Source organism: Stegostoma tigrinum, chromosome 9, assembly GCF_030684315.1.
Source record: "Stegostoma tigrinum isolate sSteTig4 chromosome 9, sSteTig4.hap1, whole genome shotgun sequence".
Lineage (NCBI taxonomy): Eukaryota > Metazoa > Chordata > Chondrichthyes > Orectolobiformes > Stegostomatidae > Stegostoma > Stegostoma tigrinum.
Genome location: NC_081362.1, coordinates 1,483,535 through 1,508,613, shown reverse-complemented (window position 1 = coordinate 1,508,613; position 25,079 = coordinate 1,483,535). Strand labels below are relative to the sequence as shown.

At 40.6% G+C, this 25,079-nt stretch overlaps 1 protein-coding gene across 7 annotated transcripts in view; it reads left to right on the top strand.

The window, feature by feature from the left end:
- The window catches only part of wdpcp (WD repeat containing planar cell polarity effector), a 152,240-nt gene that overhangs the window by 116,683 nt on the left and 10,478 nt on the right, over positions 1 to 25,079 (top strand). For all 7 annotated transcript variants that reach the window (XR_009446117.1, XM_059648302.1, XM_059648303.1 and 4 more), the window contains 3 exons: positions 15,077 to 15,233; positions 24,268 to 24,368; positions 24,826 to 24,857. Coding sequence is in view for 6 of the 7 variants with exons in the window: in XM_059648302.1 (XP_059504285.1) it covers positions 15,077 to 15,233; positions 24,268 to 24,368; positions 24,826 to 24,857 (290 nt within the window). In the remaining variant the exon portion in view is untranslated. The remainder of the gene's footprint in view (positions 1 to 15,076; positions 15,234 to 24,267; positions 24,369 to 24,825; positions 24,858 to 25,079) is intronic.

Sequence of the window (25,079 nt, the reverse complement as noted above, 5' to 3'; positions counted from 1 at the left end):
GTTCACCTGGTCTGACATCATCTGTGGAGAGAAAGCAGAGTTAATGTTTCAGGTTGAGTTACTCTTCCTCAGAACTCAGTACCTCAGAATTAATGGGATTCCTTTAACAAGTCATACAAAAGTACCTTGGGAGCAGTAGGACACCGGTCTACTTGCACATGTTCTAAATATTGTTGACCTTCTGGATGCATGTGGCAAGGGGAAACCCCCAAGAGGATGAGTTGATCTTCCTTGCCTTTCTGCCTCTCCAATGATCATTGTGTAGATGTTAGAACCTAATGAGGAGGTATTAATGAAAAACATTTTTGAGGGGAAAAAATTTAAAGTATTTTAAATACGTACTTCTTAGAACTTTGTCTTAAATAAAAATAACTTTCCTGTTGATTCAGATTGGAAATATTGCAATATCAATGCTAGGTTGTCATGTAAATTATGGAATCACCAAAACTTGGTCAATGCCATATCACTATGTCCGTAATATAGGCCGTTTTGCAGCATCGTGCAGACTTGTACCTTGCATTATGCATTTTATTGCTATGTTGACTGAAATCTGTTTGAAGTGTTCTAGTTTTCAAATCTTTGAAGAGTCTATCTACAAGGAAGCCTTGAGGGATACAGGTGGCTCTGCATATATCTATGCTGCCTTTTACGTTGAAGATGACAGGATAGTTTTTGTTTCTGGCCACCGCCTCGGAGGCTCCTCTACCTCAATAGTAGTTGTCATAATAAGGTGTTTTTGACAAGCATTATAATCTAGTTACCAGTCTGACTGTTAGTATGAATGTTTTACAATGCAATAAGAAAGTGTTTCTGATCAGCAAAACGTTATCTGGCTGCAAAGAAATAGTGATGGCTGAGCTTTTACTGATGTTTTGCTTTCCTTTGAAGCTGGGCTTTTTAGGCAGCTTCTCTTTAATGTTTATTTCGCAGTATTTGAGTCGAGGTGGTGGTATAGTGGTCATGTCAATGGACTCATAATCCGAAATCTCATGCTAATGTTCTGGGGACATGAGTTGGAACCTCAGTACAGGAGAGGTAACCTTACCTGGTCAGGCCCATCTGTGACTCCAAACTCTCAGAAATATGGTTAACTCTTAAGTGCCTTCTGGGCAATTATGGATGAGCAATAAATGCTGGCCGAGCTAGTGACACCCAAAACCCATGAACATTCATCTTTAAAATTGCATACACGCTTTTCTTGTGCAAGCAGATGTCCTGCTCAGGACATTCTATGCTAGTTTATATTTTCTCAAGCTACAATTAGGAGATATTCGAACGTGATCTGAGGTAAAACTCCTGACTGTTTTCCCTTCTACAATTCAGCAAGAAGCAATCACCTTTTCTGTGTTTAAAGACCAGATATTAAATAGCAATCTACTATCGCACTGGAGATCAGGTACCAATCCCAAATTGAGATGATGGTTGCCTTAGTTATGTTGCTGATGTTCTCTGGGATTGATATCTGTATAGTGTGACCTGCAGCCAGTGGACTTGAGTTACATTGTCAACAGGAATACTCTATAACAAAGGTATTCTGTACGGTCATGCCTGTACTCCTGGATACAGTCCCATTCCCAGATGGATAATTTATAATGGTTTGATGGAGTTTGCTTTCTGTTCATGTCAGTGAGACTTCATGCAAAATTTAAGGAGTTCCTGAGAGGGTCAATGGTTTATACCCTGACACCTCTTGAACATGGTTCTATGCTTATGGTTGGCGCTAATTGTATATACTGCAAAACTCAATCAACATGGGACAAGCTGTCTTCACTGTATCTGGGACTTAACTTTCACATTATAGTGATGACATTTCATCAGTGTGTTTCCAACCACTTTGCATTTGCTTAAGTCTTCCAACCTAGATTTTCCAATCTCAGGGCAATAAACAATGATGTATACAAGAAATGTGTAAATATTTATAATTTTGCATGTTGTGAACAAAATCATACAGCATCGGCATTTCAAATTAGTTGTTTTGAGTGCTTAATCTGTACAATGAAAAGGCCTTTATTTTGTCTTGTGATGAATTTAGTACTGAAATAGCGCTAAACCCCACTTCTGCTAGTCAATGAGCAGGATCCTGGTAAGGCAGCAGAGATGTCGCAGCTCACTGGAGAGGCTGTGGTTGAGACATACTATTACTTGTGAATGTCCGGCCAAAGCGCACACAAATCAGACACTGGTGAGGCCACGGACAGGCTTTCAACTGAAATTAAGATCTCAGTGGAGGGTAGTCCCATGTGGCCTAGTAGTATTATCACTGGACTGTTAATCCAGAGACCCAAATAATGTTCTGGGGACCTAGATTCGCATCCCGCCATGGCAGATGGTGGAATTTGAATTCAATAAAATATCTGGAATTAAGAATCTAATGATGATCATGACTCCATTGTTGATTGTCGGGGAAAAACCCATCCTGCTCATTAATGTCCCTTAGGGAAAGAAACTACCATCCATACCTGATCTGGCCTATGTGTGACTCCAGACCTATTGCAATGCGGTTGACTCTAAACTGCCCCCTGGGCAATTAGGGGCGGACAATAAATGCTGCCTGGTCAGCAACCCCCTCATTCTGTGAGTGAGTAAAGAAAATAAAATTAGATGTTGACACCTCTTGCTTTCATGCTGCTGGAAGAGCATGAGTTTGAGGATTATGGCAAACCCAGGAATAAGGTAAATGATAATAAAATGTGAGGCTGGATGAACACAGCAGGCCAAGCAGCATCTCAGGAGCACAAAAGCTGACGTTTCGGGCCTAGACCCTTCATCTGATGAAGGGTCTAGGCCCGAAACGTCAGCTTTTGTGCTCCTGAGATGCTGCTTGGCCTGCTGTGTTCATCCAGCCTCACATTTTATTATCTTGGAATCTCCAGCATCTGCAGTTCCCATTATCTCTGATAATAAGGTAAATGATTTGTTGGTGTGAGTTGCAGTGAATATAACAAATTGCCCCCTCAAGATTTTTTGAAGCAGAAGGCAGACCAAAGTTTTAACCTCACTGTGGACCGGCAAGCTGTTCGTTTTGGCACTACCTCATAGCTAACACATTTGCAGTGTGTCTAGTGCCAAAATTCTGGAACTTTTGCACCCTTAAGCCATCAGCATGCCTGAAATGCACCCTGATTCAGCCACGCTATAGTAAAATACCTGATAAAGACTACAATGCCCTGCTTTCAAAATATCTGTGTGACATTCACTTCTCCAGTAGTTTGGTGATGTATCAGAATGTATCATTTCCTTCGAATCAACAATGTCAGTTTTGATTTTGACTTTGGACTGGTTCTAGCTCTGTTCCACTGTACCATTGAAGGTTGGGAGATTCTTGATAAATGTGTGAGTGAATGGCTATCAAGAGTGGGTTGGTATTTAAAATAAGCAGAACAGCCAGGATCATATTGAATGCACATGAGGCTTAAAGGGCTGAGTGGCCTATTCCGCATTTATTTGTTTGTATAAAGGTTTTGCAGATTACGGGTGCAGCTTACATATAAGTGAATGCTGGAGCTTCTGTCTGTCAGTCATGGTAAGGAGTGGACACACTTGCTCATCACCCTTCCATTGTCCACCTAAAGTTAAAATTGGTCCCAATCACTGTATTTCTGACTAGCCCATTTGATTTGAGGCAGTTATTTTAAATCAAACTGAAAATTATTTAAGTGCTACTAGAGTAGAAAGAGAAGTATTTGCTCCCCGGTTGAATTTTTGGAAGTGTTGAAAAAGTGACGACAAGGAATGGTGAAACTTTTAATTTCTGAGAAAAGGCACACAGAATTTATTAAAACTTTCTGCCAATACAGAAGATTGGGAATGTCACATTTACATGTAAAAGTGCTGAAAGGCAATGATAATATGCATATAAGTGCATTATTTAACTTCTGTGGTGAGAGTAGAACACAAGGAAGATTACAGAGCTAATAAGCCTCAAGTATGACTTTTTAAAAGTTTTACATGTAGTTATTTGATTTCCTCTGATTAAACAAACTGAAGAGAGTTCATGATCATGAATTGAATATGATCTGATATTTGCTTGTTTTTATTTTCAGTTGTTCATTCTTGCAATATATATTTGGAAGTGTTCCACAATTCTGTCTTCACATTTGTGGAATTTTTTTTATTATTGCTGGTCCATATCCTTTCAGAGATTAAAGTTTTACTGTCTGAAGTTTAGAACATAGAACATAGAACAGTACAGCACAGAAGAGGCCGTTTGGCCCTCGATGTTACGCCGACCTGTGAACTAATCTAAGCCCCTTCCCCTACACTATTCCATCATTATCCATCTGCTTATCCAAGAACTGTTTAAATGCCCCTAATGTGGCTAAGTTAACTACATTGGCAGGCAGGGCATTCCACGTCCTTACTACTCTCTGAGTAAAGAACCTGCCTCTGACATCTATCTTAAATCTATCACCGCTCAATTTGTAGCTATGCCCCCTTGAACAAGCTGAAGTCATCATACTTGGAAAAAGACTTTCACTGTCCACTCTATCTAATCCTCTGATCATCTTGTATGTCTCTATTAAATCCTCTCTTAGCCTCCTTCTCTCCAAAGAGAACAGACCCAGGTTCCTCAGCCTTTCTTCATAGGGCCTGCATTCCAGACCAGGCAACATCCTGGTAAATCTCCTCTGCACCTTTTCCAATGCTTCCACATCCTTCCTGTAACGGGGGCGACGAGAACTGCACGCAATATTCCAAATGAGGCCGCACTAGCGTTTTGTATAGTTGCAGCATGACATCACGGCTCCTGAACTGAATCCCTCCACCAATAAAACCTAACACACCGTAAGCCTTCTTAACAGCACTATCAACCTGGGTGGCAACTTTCAGGGATCTATGTACATGGACACCAAGATCCCTCTGCACATTCACACTACCAAGAATCTTTCTATTGACCTGGTATTCTGCTTTCCTATTATTCCTCTCAAAGTGAATCACCTCACATTTATGCGTATTAAACTCCATTTGCCACCCATTCGGCACAATTCTACGTTTATCCAAGTCTCCCTGCAACCTGCAACATTCTTCCACACTGTCCACCACTCCACCGACTTTAGTGTCATCTGCAAACTTACTAACCCATCCACCTATGCCTGTGTCCAAGTCATGTATAAAAATGACAAACAGCAGTGGTCCCAAAACACATCCTTGCGGCGCACCACTAGTAATCGCACTCTAGGCTGAATATTTTCCACCAACCACCACTCGTTGCCTTCTTACAGAAAGCCAGTTTCTAATCCAAACTGCTAAATCTCCCTCAATCCTGTGCCTCTATATTTTCTCCAATAGCCTACCATGTAGAACCTTATCAAAGGCTTTATTGAAGTCCATGTACACCAAACAACTGCCCTTCCTGCATCCACATGCTTGGTCACCTTCTCAAAAACCTTAATGAGGTTTGTGAGACACGACCTGCCCTTGATGAATCCATGCTATCTCCAATCAAATTGTTGCTCACTAGATGATTATAAATCCTGTCTCTTATAATCCTTTCCAAAACTTTTCCTACAACAGATGTAAAGCTCACCGGTCTGTAATTACCTGGGTCATCCCTCTGTCCTTCTTGAACAAGGCACAACATTTGCAATCCTCCAGTCCTCTGGTACTAAACCTGTAGACAATGAGGACTCAAAGATCAAGGCCAAAGGCTCCGCCACCTCCTCCCTAGCTTCCCAGACAATCCTCGGAAAAATCCCATCTGGGGGTTTATCTACCTTCACTCCTTCTAGAATTGATAACACCTCCTCCTTACTAACCTTAATCATTTCAATTCTAGTAGCCTGTAACTCAGTCATCTCTTCTACAATATTCTCCTGTTCCTCAGTGAAAACAGATGAGAAATAATCATTTAGCACCTCTCCAATCTCCACAGAGTCCACACACAACTTCCCACTTCTGTCTTTGACTGACTCTGTTCCTACCCTAGTCATCCTCTTATTCCTCACATACCTAGAGAAAGCTTTAGGGTTCTCCTTTATTCTACCTGCCTATGTCTGCTCATGTCCCCTCCTTGCTCATCTTAACTCTCTCTTTACATCCTTCCTAGCTAATCTGTAACTCTCCATCGCCTCATCTGAACCATCTCGTCTCATCGTCACATAAGCCTCCCTCTTCTGCTTAACAAGAGATACAATTTCTTTAGTAAACCACGGTTCCCTTACCTTTATCGCTTCCTCCCTGCCTGACAGGGACACACCTGTCAAGGACACGCAATATCTGTTCCTTAAACCAGTTCCACATTTCGATTGTCCCCATCCCCTGCATTTTGCTACCCCATTCTAAGCCTCCTAAGTCTTGCCTAATCGCATTATAATTGCCCTTCCCCCATCTATAACTCTTGCCCTTTTGGCATGTTCCTATCCCTTTCCATTGCTAAAGTAAACATAACCGAATTATGGTCACTCTCTCCGAAGTGCTCACCTACCACTAAATCAAACACCTGGCCTGGTTCATTACCAAGTACCAGATCCAGTGTGGCTTCCCCTCTTGTCGGCCCTTCGACGTACTGAGTCAGGAAGCCCTCCTGCACACATTGAACAAAAATGGATCCATCCGAGGTACTAGAGTTATAGCATTTCCAGTCAATGTTAGGGAAGGTAAAGTCTCCGATAATGACCACCCTGTTCTTTTCACTCCTGCCCAGAATAGTTTTGCCAATCCTCTCCTCCCCATCCCTGCAACTTTGCGGGGGCCTATAAAAACCTCCCAGCAGTGTTACCTCTCCTCTCCTGTTTCTGACCTCAGCCCATACCACCTCAGTAGACGAGTCCTCATCAATATGTTTAGTAAATGATTGAAATTTCTACACAGTTCTAAAAGGATCCAAATGAGTATTGTGGTCGTTGAATTTCATCAGCCGCATGATGCCAGATGACTAGGCTGTTGACCATTAGTGTCAAACAGCACACCCGTTCAGATCTTCGCAACCAAGGTACTGATCATACCCAACCGGTCTGCACTTGCAAACCTCACAACATGATGTGTACTATTAGACGTGATTCTGAAACTGGACACTATTTGTTGGATAATCATGAGCGTGCAATGAATTACATTGATAATCAATTCAAATCTGTTAGCCAGGCTCGCAGTGTCACATAATGATGTGTACCAGAAGTTGAACATATTACATACGACGCTGTTCTTTGCACACAGAAAGAACCTGTTCATCGCTGCAACTGTTTCAACCTAACAAATAGGAGACAACTATTTCTGAGATAGTAGGAACTGCAGATGCTGGAGAATCTGAGATAACAAGGTGTACAGCTGGATGAACACAGTAGGCCTGCTGTGTTCATCCAGCCCTACATTTTGTTATCTCGGAGGCAACTATTCACTGGTTCATTTCTCAGGGAAATGCCCAGACTTATCTGAGCCAACCTGCCTGGTTTAAAATATAAATAATGCCTGGCTGTTAACTGTCAGTCAGCATTAATGGGTGCATTCTTTATGAACATGCCTCTACCAAAGTCTATTTGCCAACCAACTCTCCTGTCATGCAGTATAAATGCTGTTTTTCTTCCCCACAAATTTGCATTGTTGTGAAATGTGCTGAGAAGTGAAAGACAAAAAAACTTTGTCAAAATGTGACAATTTTTATTTCATACTCAAGATTCCTAGATATTAATGCCATTAAGGAATATAGGAATAGTGTCAGAAAATGGCATTGAGTGGATGATTAACCATGATCTAGTATGGGTGAACAAGTTCAGGGGCTGGATGCCCTATTTCTCCTATGTTTCTATCTCGTCATTGGCCACTTTTGGTTTCAGTGCCATGATTGGATCATTTAGCTGCCCAGCTGAATACATAAATGACTGCTGCAAGCAGAACAGTAAAATTGATCCATAAGCAGCAGGAAGATGATCCTGCAATAGTCCTTAAATGTTTTGTCCATCCTATCAGTTAATTGACAATAATTTCTTGTTGTTTGCTATGTGATGATTCTGTGGCTTATAAAGATGCCTTGTGTTTTGGTTTTTGTACGAAGAAAGGTTGAGACAGAGGTACTAATGTGGTATGCAGAAAGACAATAAAGTAAACCACCTATGATGCCTTATTTTTAAAGTTGACACAATAGAAACAGCCTGATTGGATGGGGTCAAGCTCCCATAGAACCAGGATTTTTAGTTTTAGCCTTCAGCAGTTGCTGGGGTCTTGAAGCTAGATATGGAAGTTCGTATTCCTTTATTCTGCTACATCTAAAAGCTGGGATTCTCTTGCTGCTAGAATTATATGTGAGACAATCTATTTTACTGAACTTGCCTTTGCCAAGTGTGTGTTTATGGGATGCTACCATATTGGGACAGTTAATTAGTAATAGTTAATATGTTGTTTATTTTGTTAAGCATTTCAATACAGTTATAGGTAAGCTAATTCTCTTATTTTCATTTTGTCTGTATTTTCACTTTAATGTAAAAAGAAAGTGTGTTATGCTAAAAGTCGAGTAGTTTGACCAATCGAATTGCACCTGGAATGCAATGCCTTACGCTTACCTTTAAAATAAGAAAAGTTTAGGAACTAGACTATATTCTTAATATATTTTGAGTGGGTTTGGCCTGCTCCATAACAACTACATTCACCTATCACTGTGTTAATAAGGATATGTTATAAGTTTGTACACTTTTGCCTTATCAGAATTTTATTTAAGAAAATGTGTATTTAAGAAAATTTTGACCTCTTATCAGTCAGATTTCCTCAGGATAGAAATTAACATGCTTATTTATTAAAGGAAGATGTTCTGAGATGAGGAGGAATTTCCTCATCCAGAGAGTGGTAAGCTTGTGGAATTTGCAACTACAGAAAGCAGTTGAAGCCAAAATATTATGATTTCTAGAAGGAGTTGATTATTGCACTCTGAACTAAAGGGATCAAAGGACATTGGTAAAGCAGGAATAGGCTATTGAGTTGAATGATCAGACATGATCGTAATGAATTGGCAAGTAAACTTGAAGGGACAAATGGCTTACTCTTGCTCCAATGCCTGCCACAAGTACATTTGTCCATGTCAGTATTAGTAAGAGTGACCATCGCACAGTTCTTGTAGAGACAAAGTCCCACCTTCACATTGAGAATACCGTCCGTCATATATGTGGTACTTTCACCAAACTAAATGGAATAGATTTTGAATTGCAACTTAAGACTAGTCATCAATAGATGCTGTGGACAAGCAGCAGAATTGTAGTCCAACAAAATCAGAACCTCATGGCCCGTGGATTAACACTGGTTCAATGAAAAGGGAAGGAGGGCTATTTGCACACCAAATAGCATAAGCAACAAAAGATAGACAAAACTAAGTGATCCCACAACCAACAATCAGATCCAAGCAAGCCCTGCAGTCCTGCCATATCCAGTCGTGAATCGTGTGGACAATTAAACAGCTCACTGGAAGAGGAGGATCTAAAATTGACCCATCCTCAATAATGGGGGAGCACAATGTATCAGTGCAAAATATAAGGCTGAAACACACAACAATCTTCAGCCAGAAGTGCCAAGTTGATGATCCATCTTAACATCTTCCAGAGGTCCCCAGCATAACACACACACTGTTTTGCCAGGTTGATTCACTCTCCATGGTCACAAGAAATTGTTGAATTATAGAATCCCTACAGTGTATAAGCAGGCCATTCAGCCTTTCACATCCACTGACCCACTGAAGAGCATACTACCCAGATGTACCCCTAACCCTGTCCCGGTAACCCTGCATTTCCTATGGCTAATCCACCTAACCTGAACATCTTTAGACTGTCAGAGGAAAGTGGAGCACCCAGACAAAACCCACACAGACAGAGGGAGAACTTGCACGCTCCACACAGACAGTGGCACAGGTATGTCTTCTACACAAAAAGCAGGACAAATCCAAATGGTCAATTACTGCCCCATCAATCTATCCTCAATAAACAGTAAAGTGATGGAAGGTGTCATCAACAGTGCTATCAAGCAGCACCTGCTCTGCAAAAACGTTCCGTCAGGGCCACTCAGATCCTGATCTCATTATAGCCTTGGTTCAAAAATGAACAAAAGAGCTGAATTCCAGAGGTGAAATGAAAGTGACTGACCCTAACATCAAGGCTGTATTTGACCAAATATGGCATCAAGGAGTCCTAAACTGAAGTAAATGAGAATTGGGAATAGTCTGTGCTGGCTGTTATCATATCTGGCATTAAGGAAGATGGTTGTGGTTGTTGGAGGTCAGTCATCTCAGCTCCAGGAGTTCCTCAGGGTGGTGTCCCAGGCCTAACCATCTTCAACTGCTTCATCAATGACCTTCCTTACATTATAAGGTCAGAAGTGGGGATGTTCGCTGATGATTGCACTAATGCTCAGTACCATTTGCTGCTGCTCAGATACTGAAGCAGTCCATGCCCAAATGTAGCAAAATGTGGATAATATCCAAGCTTGGGCTGAAAAGTGGCAAGCAACATTTGATCCAAATAAATGCCAGCAAATGGCCGTCTCCAACTAGGGAGATTCTATCCATCACCCCTTGACTTTCAGTGGCATTACTAACATTGAATTCCCCCACTACCAACATCCTGGGAGTTACCACTGACCAGAAACTCAATTGGACTTGCTATATAAATACTGTGACTATAAGAGCAGGTCAGAGGTTGGAACATCATGGCAAGTAACTCACCTCCTGATTCCCTAAAGCCTGACCACCACCTACAAGGCAAAAGCCAATAGTGTGATGGAATACCCCAACTTGCCTGGATGAGTGCAGCTCCAACAATGTTCAAGAAGCTTGATATCATCCAGGACAAAGCAGCCCACTTGATTGGCACCACCTACACAAGCACCCACTCCCTCTACCACCAATGTTTGGCACAGCCGTGTGTGCTGTCTGTAGGATGCACTACAGAAATTAACCCAAGGGCTGTTGTGGTAGCGTCTTCTAAATCCATGACCACTTTCATCTAAAGGACAAGGGCAGCAGATACATGAGAGCATCACCATGACACAAGAAGACATAGGAGCAGAAATTAGGCCATTCGACTCATCAAATCTGTTCTGCCATTCAGCCATGGCTGATAAGTTTCTTAACCCCGTTCTCCTGCCTTCTCCCTATAATCTTTTGATCCCATTAACAATTAAGAACCTATATATCTCTTAAATATACTCAATGACCTGGCCTTCACAGCCTTCTAACACAATGAGTTCCATACATTCACCTCTCTTTGGCTGAAGAAGTTTCTCCTCGTCTCCATTCTAAAGAGTCATTCCTTCACTCTAAGGCTGTGCCCTCGGGTCGTGGTCTCTCTTGCTAATGGAAATTTCTTCCCAACATCCACTCTCTCCAGACCTTTCCGTATTCTGTAAGTTTTTCAGTTAAATCTCCCCTCATTCTTCTAAACTCTGAATACCGACCCAGAGTCCTCAAACATTCCTCATATCCTCTCTGATGAAGGGTCTAGGCCCGAAACATCAGCTTTTGTGCTCTTGAGATGCTGCTTGCCCTGCTGTGTTCATCTAGCTTCACAGTTTATTATCTTCTATTCCTCATATGTTAATCCTTTCATTCCTGGGATCATTCTCATGAGCCTCCTCTGGATCCATTCCAAGGCCGGTACATCTTTCCTGAGATATGGGACTCAAAATTGCTCATAATATTCGAAATGTGGTCCGACCAGAGTCTTGAAAAGCCTCGGAAATAAATCCCTGCTTTTATATTCTAGTCCTCTCAAAATAAATGCTAACATTGTATTTGCCTTCCTCACTACCAACTCAACCTGCAAGTTAACCTCAAGAGAATCCTGGACTAGGACTCCCAAGTCCTTTTGCACTTCATATTTCTGATTTTTCTCCCCATTTAGAAAATAGTCCGTGCCTCTCTGCTTCCTACCAAAGTGCATGACCTCACCCTTTCTCACATTGTATTCTGTCTGCCATTTCTTTGCCCCACTCTTTTAATCTGTTTAAATCCTTCTGCAGTCTCCCTGCCTCTTCAATACCACCTGTTCCTTCACTTACCTTTGTATCATCTGCAAACATAGCCAGAATGCTCTCAGTTCTTTCATCTAGATCATTGTTTTATAAAGTAAAAAGTTGTGGTCCCAACACTAACCTTGCGGAACACTATAGTCTCTAGCTGTCATCCTGAGAAGGACCCCTTTATCCCCATCCTCTGCTTTCTGGTAGACAGCCAATCTTCTATTGATGCTAGTACCTTGCCTCTGACACCATGGGCCCTTACCTTACTCAGCAGCCTCCTGTGCAGCACCTTGTCAAAGGCCTTCTCAAAGTCCAGATAGATAACATGTATTGGCTCTCCCTGGCCCAACATTCTTGTTATCTCCTCAAAGAATTCTAACAGATTTGTCAGGCATGACCTCCCCTTGATGAAGCCGTGCTGACTTCATCGTGTTTTACCATGTAGTTCCAAGTATTCAAAAATCTCATCTTTCACAATGGACTCCAAAGTCGTACCAACAACCAAGGTCAAGCTAATTGGCCTGTAATTTCCTGTCTTTTACCTTACTCCCTGTCACAGTATTTATATCGCAAGTCCAGTTGAGTTTCTGGTCAGTGGTAACTCCCAGGATGTTGGTAGTGGGGGAATTCAGTGTTAGTAAGGGGGTGACATTAGCAATTTTCCAGTCTTCTGGGAGCCTCCCTGACTCCAGTGATTCCTGAAAGATCACCATTAACACCTTTGCTATCTGTTCAGCTATCTCCTTCAGAGTATGGGGTGTAGTCCATCTGGTCCTGGTGGTTAATCCACCTTCAGATCTTTTAGTTTTACTAGCACCTTCTCCTTGGTGATAGCCACCATACTCCGCTCCTGCCAGTTCCCTTCCGAACCACTCATCATCTTGACTTTGAAATATATCACTGTTCCTTCAGTGTTGCTGGATCAAAATCCTGGAATTCCTTTGCTAAGAGCATTATGGGTTTACCTATAGCACATGGACTGCAGCAATTCAAGAAGGCTTGTCTAGCCAACAATGACTACGGTCCATGTGTGAATAATAAAATTTTAAAATCCACATGCTCTGTTTTCAGGGAAAATCACTACACACCAATCAGGGACAGTCAAATTAATTGGTTTTAATTTTTCTTGTATTGGACTGTTGCCAAATATTTTCCTGGTCATATTCTGAGATCAGTTAAATAAGCACATTCCAACCTGACATCTTCATATTCTATATAACGTGATATTACATTGGCAAGTACATTAATGCAGCAGGATATAGGATAATCCTTTTCGTTCCCTTTTTTTTGGAAAATTTCTAATTGTATTTACAAATTAACTTGATTGCTCCGGCATTGTCTGATATTTGGTTGTTTCCTCCATTGCATATGCTTAATACAAACTTTCTGCGCTCATTCAGTTCTTAAAAATTGATTAATGTTCTCGCTGCCTACCACCTTTACACCAACTATTGAAGCAACTCAAAAAAAATTCTTCAGCATCATCTGTAGGTAATTTTTATTTTTTACTAACCCTAATTGGTGCTTTGTTGCCTAATTGTCTTCTGAATTCCTTTCAAAACTATGTATTATGAACCATATACGTGTCAAAATAATTGTGCTTGAATTGTCTGTAGAAGTGTTGTAATTTATCTCACAATTTAAGAAAAGCATCTTCTGGGACCCCAATTACTAAAACATTCTCCTTCTCTGTGAGAGCCTGGTGGTTCTCAGATTGGTCACAGGATGGAGCTGTTTGTGGTGATGAAAATAGGAAGCTGTAAAAGTCTTGCGCATTTCCTGTAGTACTGTTTGAAGCAGCTTTGACTCTCTTGGCATGTTTATTGTTTTTGCCCAGTTGCACTTCTGGAATTGAAACAAATGATTAAAATGAACATAAAACTCTATCCAAAGGATGGGATTTCATGAATTTTCTCAAATTTTGGCAGGTAACTGAGTCCTGTGAGATTCCAAACACCTTTTATAGATTAAATGCTATCAGTGCTGTAATTCATAATTGTAGTTTAAGTGTTACAGACTGCTGAGAAACATTCATCAAAGTCAAAGCACTCTCATTTGCTTCATCAAAAATGTGAGCCGCTAGCAATGTTTGCTGCCTTCATTTCTTGTACTGCAGCTGGATTTGTGTATAATGTAGCACATTCCAAACAAGTGGGCGAGTGTTAATATTGAAGTAACCTACATCTAGGTATAGCAGCGTTTATAAATTTGCATGTCATATGTGTAGCCAGATATGACACTATTAACATTTTAACAGCACTCAATTTGCAACGTGTTTATTATAAATGCTTGTCAAAACTGTAGGAGAGACAGGTATAGCAACACCAGGTGCACTCTGAAACACCACTGTACCCTGAAGGTGGCAATGCAGGTCAATAGAATGGTCAAGAAGGCATACGGCATGCTTTCATTCATCGAACTCTCATCGAGTACAAGAGTCGGCATGTCATGTTACAGTTTGACCACATTTGGAGTACTGTGTACAGTTCTGGTTGCCACATTGCCAAAAGAATATGGAAGCTTTGGAGAGGGTGCAGAGGAGGTTCACCAGGATGTTGCCTGGTATGGAGGGCACTAGCTATGAAGAGAGGTTGAGTAGGTTAGGATTATTTTCATTAGAAAGACGGAGGTTGAGGGGGAACCTGATTAAGGTCTACAAAATCATGACAGGTGTGGACATGGTGGATAACAAGAAGCTTTTTCCTAGAGTGGGGGACTCAGTTACTAGGGTCACGATTTCAAGGTGAGAGGAGCAAAGTTTAAGGGAGAGATACATGGTAAGTTCTTTACACAGAGGGTGGTGGGTGCCTGGAATGCGTTGCCAGCGGAGGTGGTAGAGGCAGTCACGATAGCATTATTTAAGACGTATCTAGACAGACACAGGAATGGGCAGGCAGCAGAGGGATACAGATCCTTGGAAAATAGGCAACAGGTTTAGATAGAGGATCTGGATCAGTGCGGGCTTGGAGGGCCGAAGGGCCTGTTCCTGTGCTGTAATTTTCTTTGTTCTTTGTTCTATAAATCTGAAACATTACTTTGGTTCCATTCTTAACAGATGCTATCTGATCTTCTGAATATTTTCAATATTTTATGTTTCTATTTGTGCTTTAAGTTAACCCTAAACTTTATATTTTTCTGCTATTTACAGAAACTCTGGACTGCTTACATGGACGAGATCCTTTGATAGGAGAGAGGGCAGAACTGCATTCTGCCTCATTTAGGAACAGGAATCTTTCTTCAGGATCAGGCAGCTGCAGTAGCAACAACTCATTGCATTTTGGTGCACAGAACAATCCTACTGACAGGTAAGAAACATGACTGCAGTATAGAAAGTAATGCCAGTCCACCCAAACACTTTGCAATTTTTAGAAAAATAAAAGAAACCAAAGCTGCAGCTTGTCCGGGCTGTGTTGATGATTTATTTGTGGAGTGGACAGAATGTTTCTATCTCTATTAGCTATTCGTGTGATGGATGATTCGTTCTTGCAGATGGCTGGGTAGAAATGAAATATCAGTTTTGACTGTGGGTTTGTAGATTCCCTTAATCCCTCTGAGAGTCTTCCAGGCTATCCCACAGTTAGGACATTAAACGTTACCAGCTGTTAGAGATGGTGGGGAATCTGTTGCTTCAAGTAGCTTCCTTCTTTCCCCATCTCCCACCGTTCTCTCCAGCTAAAATGGCTGGGAGAGGGGTGTCCTTGTGTACCAGTTGCTGAAGGTAAGCATGCAGGTGCAGCAAGCGGGAAAGAAGGCACATGGTATGTTGGCTTTCATTGCGAGAGGTTTCAAGTACAGGAGCAGGGATGTGTTATTGCAGTTATACAGGTCCTTGGTGAGACCACACCTGGAATATTGTGTACAGTTTTGGTCTCCTTTTCTGAGGAAGGATGCTCTTGCTCTCGAGGGAGTGCAGTGAAGGTTTACCAGGCTGATTCCAGGGATTGCGGGTCTGACATATGAGGAGAAATTGACTAGTTTGGATTGTTTTCACCAGAGTTCAGATGAATGAGGGGGGATCTTATTGAGACTTATAAAATTCAAACAGGATTGGACAGGGTAGATGCAGGAAGGATGTTCCCGATGATGGGCGGGTCCAGAACCAGGGATCTCAGTATGAGGATTTGGGGTAGACAGTTTAGGACGGAGATGAGGTGACATTTCTTCACCAGAAGAGTGGTGAACCTGTGGAATTGATTATAACAGGAAGTAGTTGATGCCAAAACATTGAATGTGTTCAAGAGACAACTAGATATAGCACTTGGGGCCAATTGGATCAAAGGTTATGGGGAGAAAGCATGATTTGGCTATTGTCCAACTCAATCAGCCATGGTTGTGAAAAATGGCGGAGCAGGCTTGAAGGGCCAAATGGCCACCTCCTGCTCCAATCTTCTATGTTTCTATATTAGCCTGCTGTTGTTAGTTAGAAAGTCTTGACATGGTTTTTGATGATAATTTGACATTTTGGTTGTGATTGGGCATCCGCCTCCCACATATATTAAGAGGGTGGACCTTCATGGAAATTTTGTGATCAGTTTTGAAATGGCCCTTTGGCTCCCATGTGAACTGGCTCCCTGACCTAGCTCTGAGAGGAGGACTTTCTTGTAACTGGTATTCTGACAACAAGTCTGCCCCATCTCCGCTAAAAAGTGATTATCATATCCTCTTTACTTAGCATGTCTGTGTCTTGTAGAGTGCTTATCTTTGCTCTTTTGTCCTCCCACTTGATTTGAAAGGTCCTTCTGAAGCAACACTGATGATGTTGCTCTAGGACTTGGAAATGGAATCTATAAAATATCTAAGCTTCAGCACCATGGAGGAGTCTGAGAGGACCACTGCCTGAAACCTTTGGGATTACTGGCTGGTCTGATTCTCAAACCTCTTCAAGTGCATGATTCACCTTAGGCTCAGTTAGCACCTTGGATTTAGTGGTGTATCTCTACATTCATATCAGTTTTTAGTGATTGACAGTTTCAAAGATAATGGAAGTGAGGAACATTTTCCAACACTACTTCATGAATCCCAATTGAAGGCATTGTGGTGTGAGTTGGTTCAGGGCTTTCATTTTCCAGTTTTCAGGCTAAGTCCCATGCTGTCATAGATTTCAGCAAATATAGGAATTTTGTTGCATTTCTTCCCTAAAGTGAGCACCAGCAGATGCATCATCCTCAACCTATTGCAGAAGTGGTTGGTGACCTGATCCTTCAACCAGTTGAGGTGGAAAAAATTTCTCTCATTGCAATAAGTTATGACCACACCTGAGGAGAACCTGTCAGTAGGGAGTTGCATCATTGCTATAAGGAAGATAGAGAATAATGTTGGTGTATTGACACAAGCTATTTGATATACAAATGACACACAGAACAGGCTCAAGGGGCTGAATGGCCTATTCCCGTTTCTGTGATGCCAGCTTTAACTGGGAAGCAATCTGTGATGGAGCCATTGTACAGTACTGTTATTTACGTATTATCTTGCAGGAACGGATGATACTTGTAAACTTAGGCGTCCACATTAGATTAGATTCCCTACAGTGTGGAAACAGGCCCCTCGACCCAACAAGTCCACACCGTCCCTTGCAGCATCCCACCCAGACCCAACCCCCTATAACCCACACACCCCTGAACACTATGGGCAATTTAGCATAGCCAATCCACCTAGTCTGCACACCTTTGGACTGTGGGAGGAAACCGGAGCACCCGGTGGAAACATATTGCTGTGGCATAATCCTAAGGGTTGTTTGATTCATTTAATCAGAGACTGTTGTGAAAAGAAAACAAAACTATGTCCGAAGAAATGTTCTGTAGTCTGTATTTTTCCTGACATTGGTCTGCCAATGTACTCTTCTAAGCTATTCTCGCTCTAGTGTTTGAGATAACAAGGTGTAGAGCTGGATGAACACAGCAAACCAGGTAGCAACAGGGGAGCAGGAAAGCTGACGTTTCGGGTCTGGACCCTTCTTCAGTCTAGTGTTCCCTCTAGTGTTTATCTAGTTTCCATGTGAATGCATCCATGTTTTTCGTCTCAATTTAAAGTGAACGTTATTGGCTATTTTAGCCTGACACATACAGCTCCACTTGTTGGGCCTTCCATCCCTGTCAATCACTGTGAGTTGATGCACTGGATTCCTATAGTTCCATGGGCTATAATACTGGCTTTATCATCTATCTTGTAAATAGGGTTGGAGCTATTTGCTGACCACACAAGCTTGATGCTGAAATAGGATGTATCATAGATGTTCTGCAGGATAATGGCTACTCTGATCAGATCACTGTATATCATGCAAACCCATGAATGGGCCAAGGCTGCCAGCAATTTCAGGATTCTGAAGTGTGTTTTCATCATGTTTGAAGGTTAGGTGTCTCAAAAATGTGAACAACAGGCAAAACTAGTTATTTCGCTTTGCTACTTTGCAGTCACAACACAAGTGATGTAATTCTGTGATCGATCAGCCCATGCTGGTAAAATTCAGAACACAGTGACCAACATTAGATGTGATTCCTTGTTTGGCAAACACTCACTAACCAATTCTAATTGTGTTAAGGATTCACTTGCCCACCAATAAGTGCCGTCTTCCCATTCTGAATACAAACTTTGTTTCTTTTGAGGGAAGGTATACTTGTGTTGCCATCCTGGTGAGTGCAGGATGAAAATCTTCGACAATAGTCCCTATTTCAGCAGTACCTAAGGCCTGTACAATTAAGTTGCAATTTGAATAGAAAAAGTTCAACAGTCTTCTGAGCATGTAGAGTTGACCTGTTTAAACCCAATATAATCAGTTCGTAAAGAATCCTTTATGACACAAAAATGCTCAGTCAAATAATTCAGGATTCTACATATTATTAAAGTGATTGATAGCCAATGATCAGTTAAAATACATTCAGAATCAAAAGCTGCTTTGCAGAATGGTTTAATATTTATGCTGTGAATGATAAGTCTCCTATGAACTGGACACATTTCAATTCAGAGTGAAGAGTATGTAGTTGAACTGCTGTGCCAGTGATGGTGTTTCCTTTTTATACCTGTCAATCAAGATCTTCCTGAGGCTAGTATTCAAAAACATTTGAGTTTATTTTGCCACTGCCTAAAATGTAAATAATTGCTTTTTTTTACAAGGATCACTCACTTGTTCACAAATAGAGGTTAATTAAACCCTGGCTTGGACATCATAGTATCAATTCCAGACAGGCTTATTTTAGGCACTTCCATAAGAACAATGCCACAAATCCAGGTTGAAAGTGCAAAATGCTAGCTACATGCTTTGTCTGACAGTATCTAAAGGAAAACAAATTCACCTGAGCCTGAAACCAGCACTACATATTGGTCATGTCAAAGTAGCCCAATTTTGATTGAAATTTCTTTTTTTACTCATTTGTGGATGTGGGTGGTGTTGCTGGGCCAGGATTTATTGCCCGTCCCTAGTTGCCTTGAAGAGCCGGTGGTGAGCTGACTTCATGAACCACTGCAGTTTACCTGCTGTGGGTTGACCCAAAATGCCATCAATTAGAATTAAGCTGTTGCCACAAAGGCTGGTAACTTTGCAATAATGGGTTTACACCCAGGCAGAGTTAAAAATCTAGTTAATGGTTCTGTGTTAGCCTTGGTTCACTTCGCCTGAGCCAGACAGGTATAGGTTCAAGACCTACTCTAGAAATCTGAGCAGAAAACACTCGGCTGACGTTTCACCGAAGTACTGCGCCTGTCAGATTTATTATTGGATGAATGTTGAAGATTAACATCATCTATACAGTTAATCTGTTCATTTACACAGTATAATAAAGTATTTAGACTACTGAAATAAGCCCTTCAGCTAAACAGGCCGATAGTGGTATTTAGTCCTCCTTACTGAATCCTTTAAACAGTTCCTTCTATTCCTTTCCCTCTTGTGTGTTTATCTAGCTTGCTCTTAATTGTTTCTTAGCTGTTCAACTGAATTACGCACTCTGTTTAGTGAGTTCAATCCTGTATGTACTGTCTGCATAAAGATGTTTTTTTTCTGAATACTCCATCGGATTTATTAGTAACAATCTTATATTTAGGGCCCCTCGTTCTAGTCTTGTCTACTCTTCTTCGGAACCAGAGAATCATATTGGACTGTAAATACCAACTCTGTTTCACTCTCCGTAGATACTGCCCTACTGAGCTTCTCCAATGCTTTGTTTTTGTTTCAGATCTCTAACATCCACAGTACTTTATTTTTATTTATCCGCTAAGTCTTCCCTTTGCTAGAGGAAAGAGCCCTAAAATGTCAATTTTATCCAAACAGTTACGACCATTCAGTTCTAGTATCATTCTATTAATTTTTTTTGCATTTTTCCAGTGCTTTCACATCCAGTTTATATACAAAGACCAGTAGTCCACATCTAGACTGCAAATTTAATATAGTATTGTTTTTGTTTCCCTCTGTGAATGCTTTGTGTGTTCTTTTAATGGCTTTATTAATCTATGTTACATTGCTTATTGATTCGTGTATCTACATTATTAAATCCCTCTCCTTTCTCTACCCATTTACTCATATAAAGGTGTATGAGCCTTCCTTATTCTTTCTGCAGAAGTGTGAACCTCACATTTATCAAGATTGTGTTCCTTTATTTTGTCACATACCTCCTTTGTATTAACTACACAATTCAATTCTGTGTCATTCACAAATTTTGAAGTTACACTTCTGATTCCAGAATCAAACTCATTGATGTAAATCGTGAACAACGGTCTCAGCACCAATCTCTGTGTAGTACCACTTCCCATCATTTCCAGTCTGAGTAATAACCTGTAACCCCTATTCCGTTTTCTACCTTACTATCCTTTCGGTTACCAGTTCCCTTATGCCACATTTTCCCATCTTGATCATAAGCCTACAGTATCAAAGGCTTTTTGAAAATCCAAATGTTCAATGTTCTTGCATCACCAACTTCTTCAAGGCAATTAGATATGATCAATAATTGCTGGCCTAATCAAAAATGTCCACATACCAAGAATAATTTCTTCTTTAATGTGACATAATAAATCTTTTCATGCAACAGGTGGTTAAACTTTGAAATCACTGCTTGAGTGGATGGAGGCAAATTCAGTTGATGCATTCAAAAATAAATTAGACTGTTACCTAATGAGGAAAAATGTGCTGAGTTATGGGCAGAAGCTGGGGGAATGGACTTTGTGAATTGCTTATTTTGCTGATGCAGACACAATGGGCCAAATAGCCTCTTTCTGGAATGTAACAATTCAGTCATTCTGCAGTCCACAATGGCAATTTGTCTGTATGATAGTTTTCAGTCAACAGGAAAAGCACAGTTCAAACAAAACACATCTCTTTACAGATCAAACCAGTCACATCCCAGAGCATGAGATGAAAATGCTCCACTTTCAGAGACACTTTTGTAGCTAGCTGGGAACTGAACACATTCCAATCCATGATCTTAAAGCTGCTGATTTATTTACTGTGACTGAATAAAATCACTTATCAACAAAATGAATCTGATGCATTTAGAACTTTTGCATAATGACAGCTTTTTCTGATGTATAATGTCCTGAAAGTATAATATCTTCCAAAATTGCAATTTATTCATAGATTTAAATTGTTGTACAAAAAGTGAAGCTTTCAGAATGATGGCTGTAAAAGTATCAAAACTCTAGCAAATGCAGACATGTCTATCCCCTTCCTACCAAATTTAGTCAATTTGAAAGGACCCATTGACAGAGAGGATGGATAAGCTTAAACTGGTTTAAAACATAAAGTAAGAGGGTTAGAACAAGTTGACTGCCAAAAAAAAGTGCTGTTTACAATCCTGGGCTGCATTAGTAATTGTGCCTTTAGAAAGCTGATCAAGATGCTACAGGAAAGATAATGGGGCTATGAAGAAAACAATCCCTCCTTTTTTAGTCCCAGTCTAATCTGGTTTCAGATGAAGTTTCATTGTCTCTCATGCCTAGCCAATAAAGCTTATGGTGATGGAGCAGCAACTTTTTTGAAAATTTATTTGGCTGAGGGAAAGCTGATGAAGAGCACAATCATTTCACAATCAAGAGAGAAATCATAGCAGCAGTTTCTAAGTTTCAATTTACAGAAAGACTTGAAGATAATAACAAAACACAGCTTTATTGCTACTAGATCTTCGTCATTTGTCAGCAGTCAGCCGTTAACACAAAGTTTGGTATCAGTCGAACCCAGTCGTTCGTTACCGTCATAAATGTGAAAAGGCATTAACATGTACTGCTCAGAGTAAAAAGTGACAGCAAGGTTAAGATTATACGGAGGAAAATGTAGAATTTTTCTATCAGGAAGACCTAGATTTAGAAGCTGCTGAGCTATGTGTGGGATTTCTGTTTATACTGTTGTTTTAAAAATATGAAATTTCTCTACATTATCCATTACGAGACTACTTATATTACCAAATACAATGCTAGATGTGCTTCATTCCATTAATGATCCAAAGCAAGAAAAAGTTGGGAAAATTTCTGAAGTTCGGCTGGGCATGATTATCAGGCAGTTATGCCTAAAAGTTCCACTAGGCAGCATGTGTTTCATGGCCTTAAAAAGCCTCATATTGCAGGTGGGAAACTCACTGCCTCTTTATATTGGAGTAAGCACAAGAAAAGGCAACCAGGGTCCACACCCTTAACTGTGCATATTCAGTTGATGAGTCCAGTGCCTGTTTGAGGCCTTCTGCAGTATAGGGTTGCCTTTGTCAGGAAAATCAGGTCTACATATGGCCTAAGGCAGTCCTTGAAGGAACAACCTCACCCTCCCAAATTCCAAACACTGTTCATGTTTCGAGCCCTCTTAAGGGAGTCACATAAGATCCATCCATTTAGGTATGGAGATTAACTCCTGGAATGTTCCAAATTCTAGACCATATTCATGATCTTTTTTTTCCATTTCTAAGCTGTATTATATCATCCAAATGGAGTTGTAAAAGTGCGCATACTGAATAAACTGGAGTATTTAATAAGCAGCACTTTTCCTGTTTGAGCTTTAACACATTGATTTGAGCAAATAATCAACCCATGCCAGGGATTTTAAACCTTTGACAATATTTTGATCAAAAGAAAAATGAATATTAACAACAGGATAATGCTTTCTTGAATTTTCTAATTTCACAATCTGTTTTTATAATCAATGTAAATATTTCATGCATTTACAGACCTCCGTGTCAGCTAAAAATGTTCACAGTTCATATTTTGGTATTTGCAATTTATAAACCAATCAATCGTGTGGACACAAAGCTGTATTTTGTGATACCCTAGAGATAATGGGAACTGCAGATGCTGGAGATTCCAAGATAATAAAATGTGGGGCTGGATGAACACAGCAGGCCAAGCAGCATCTCAGGAGCACAAAAGCTGACGTTTCGGGCCTAGACCCTTCATCAGAGAGGGGGATGGGGGGAGGGAACTGGAATAAATAGGGAGAGAGGGGGAGGCGGACCGAAGATGGAGAGTAAAGAAGATAGGTGGAGAGGGTGTAGGTGGGGAGGTAGGGAGGGGATAGGTCAGTCCAGGGAAGACGGACAGGTCAAGGAGGTGGGATGAGGTTAGTAGGTAGTGCAATGGGAGAGAGATTCCCTGAGGTTGGTCCGGAGGGAGGAGGGTAACTTCTTCAGGTTAGGCATCCCTACTAACCTCATCCCACCTCCTTGACCTGTCCGTCTTCCCTGGACTGACCTATCCCCTCCCTACCTCCCCACCTACACCCTCTCCACCTATCTTCTTTACTCTCCATCTTCGGTCCGCCTCCCCCTCTCTCCCTATTTATTCCAGTTCCCTCCCCCCATCCCCCTCTCTGATGAAGGGTCTAGGCCCGAAACGTCAGCTTTTGTGCTCCTGAGATGCTGCTTGGCCTGCTGTGTTCATCCAGCCCCACATTTTATTATTTTGTGATACCCTACTACCTTTTTGAGTTTTCTTCATCTATGTTGGTTTAGAAAGGCACACTATCCATCACTGTGAGGTCCATGATACAGAAGCATTAATTATCTCAAATGGAGTGAAGTTATTGTCCTTCACTATTTGCATTCCAGTGTCTGTCTGATGCTTTATTAAACTTTTTTTTTAATATACATTCCATTTGTTTATTAGATTGTAATAGATAAAACCTCAATCCAAAGCTTGACAAAGCTTCTAGCTACTTGAAAGATGAAACCCAAGGCTAAAAGTAGAGTACTGGCACCTATTCAATAATCAAAAGGGTAACGGACTTTTCAAACCAGTGCTTAAGATGTAAACAGAAAGCCTTCAGATGTAAAGGAGTACAGTTTTGAAATGGTGAATTATTCAGACAGCTTTATACTTTAGTTGATGTAAATAAACAAGACTGACTTCAGTGCTATTTTCTGATTCTGCCCTATTCAGGTCTTCATGCCATAACATGACCGATGACATGGGAAGTGAACTTGGGTTCAATGCCTATGCTGCAGCCCTGACAGCTGACCCTTTGGCTTGGACCCAGGCAGGTAAGAGACTTTGACTGATATAAAAACATATGACAAAAGATTTATAAACAAACATGCCCTCGCACCTGAAAGCTTTGCGATTAGGTTTTTGAATGAATGAAAAGTGAGAATTTAGAAAAAAATGTGTAGAAATGTTCAGAGGGTGATGGTAATATTTTATCAAAACATTTATCAAGTTAGAATTTAAAACATTTTAAATGCAGTATAGGCCTTTAATTCTAGTATAGTTTCATTTTAATGCCAAGTAACAAGCATTTTACAATCCAGTGAATTGTGATATTTTAGAATAACCCCTAAGCTTTCAATCTTTGCAATTAGAGCATTTCTTTTAACTATTGGTATTTTCATTTAATTAAAACTAGTGCATTTGTTTTTAAATATAATACCTGTTAATTTATGAATGGAATACAATGCTACAATAATATAAGACAATTATAATACCTTGTGTATTTTTAAGGGAATTATTTTGATGGAGAAGGAGAGCCACAGGTAAGATGTTTTTTTAATTTTGTGTATATACAAAAAAAATTTAAAATAAAAACCTGGCAGCTCTAAGTAAATTTCAGGACCATCAGCACTCAAATATAAGAAAATTAGCTCGAGTTCCAGGTAGAAATCTTTTGAGTTTTGTAACTGGCTATAATTATATTGTTTCAGTATTGATAATGGGCAACAGTTATATTTAGGACAAACATTTATCTGTATCCCCTT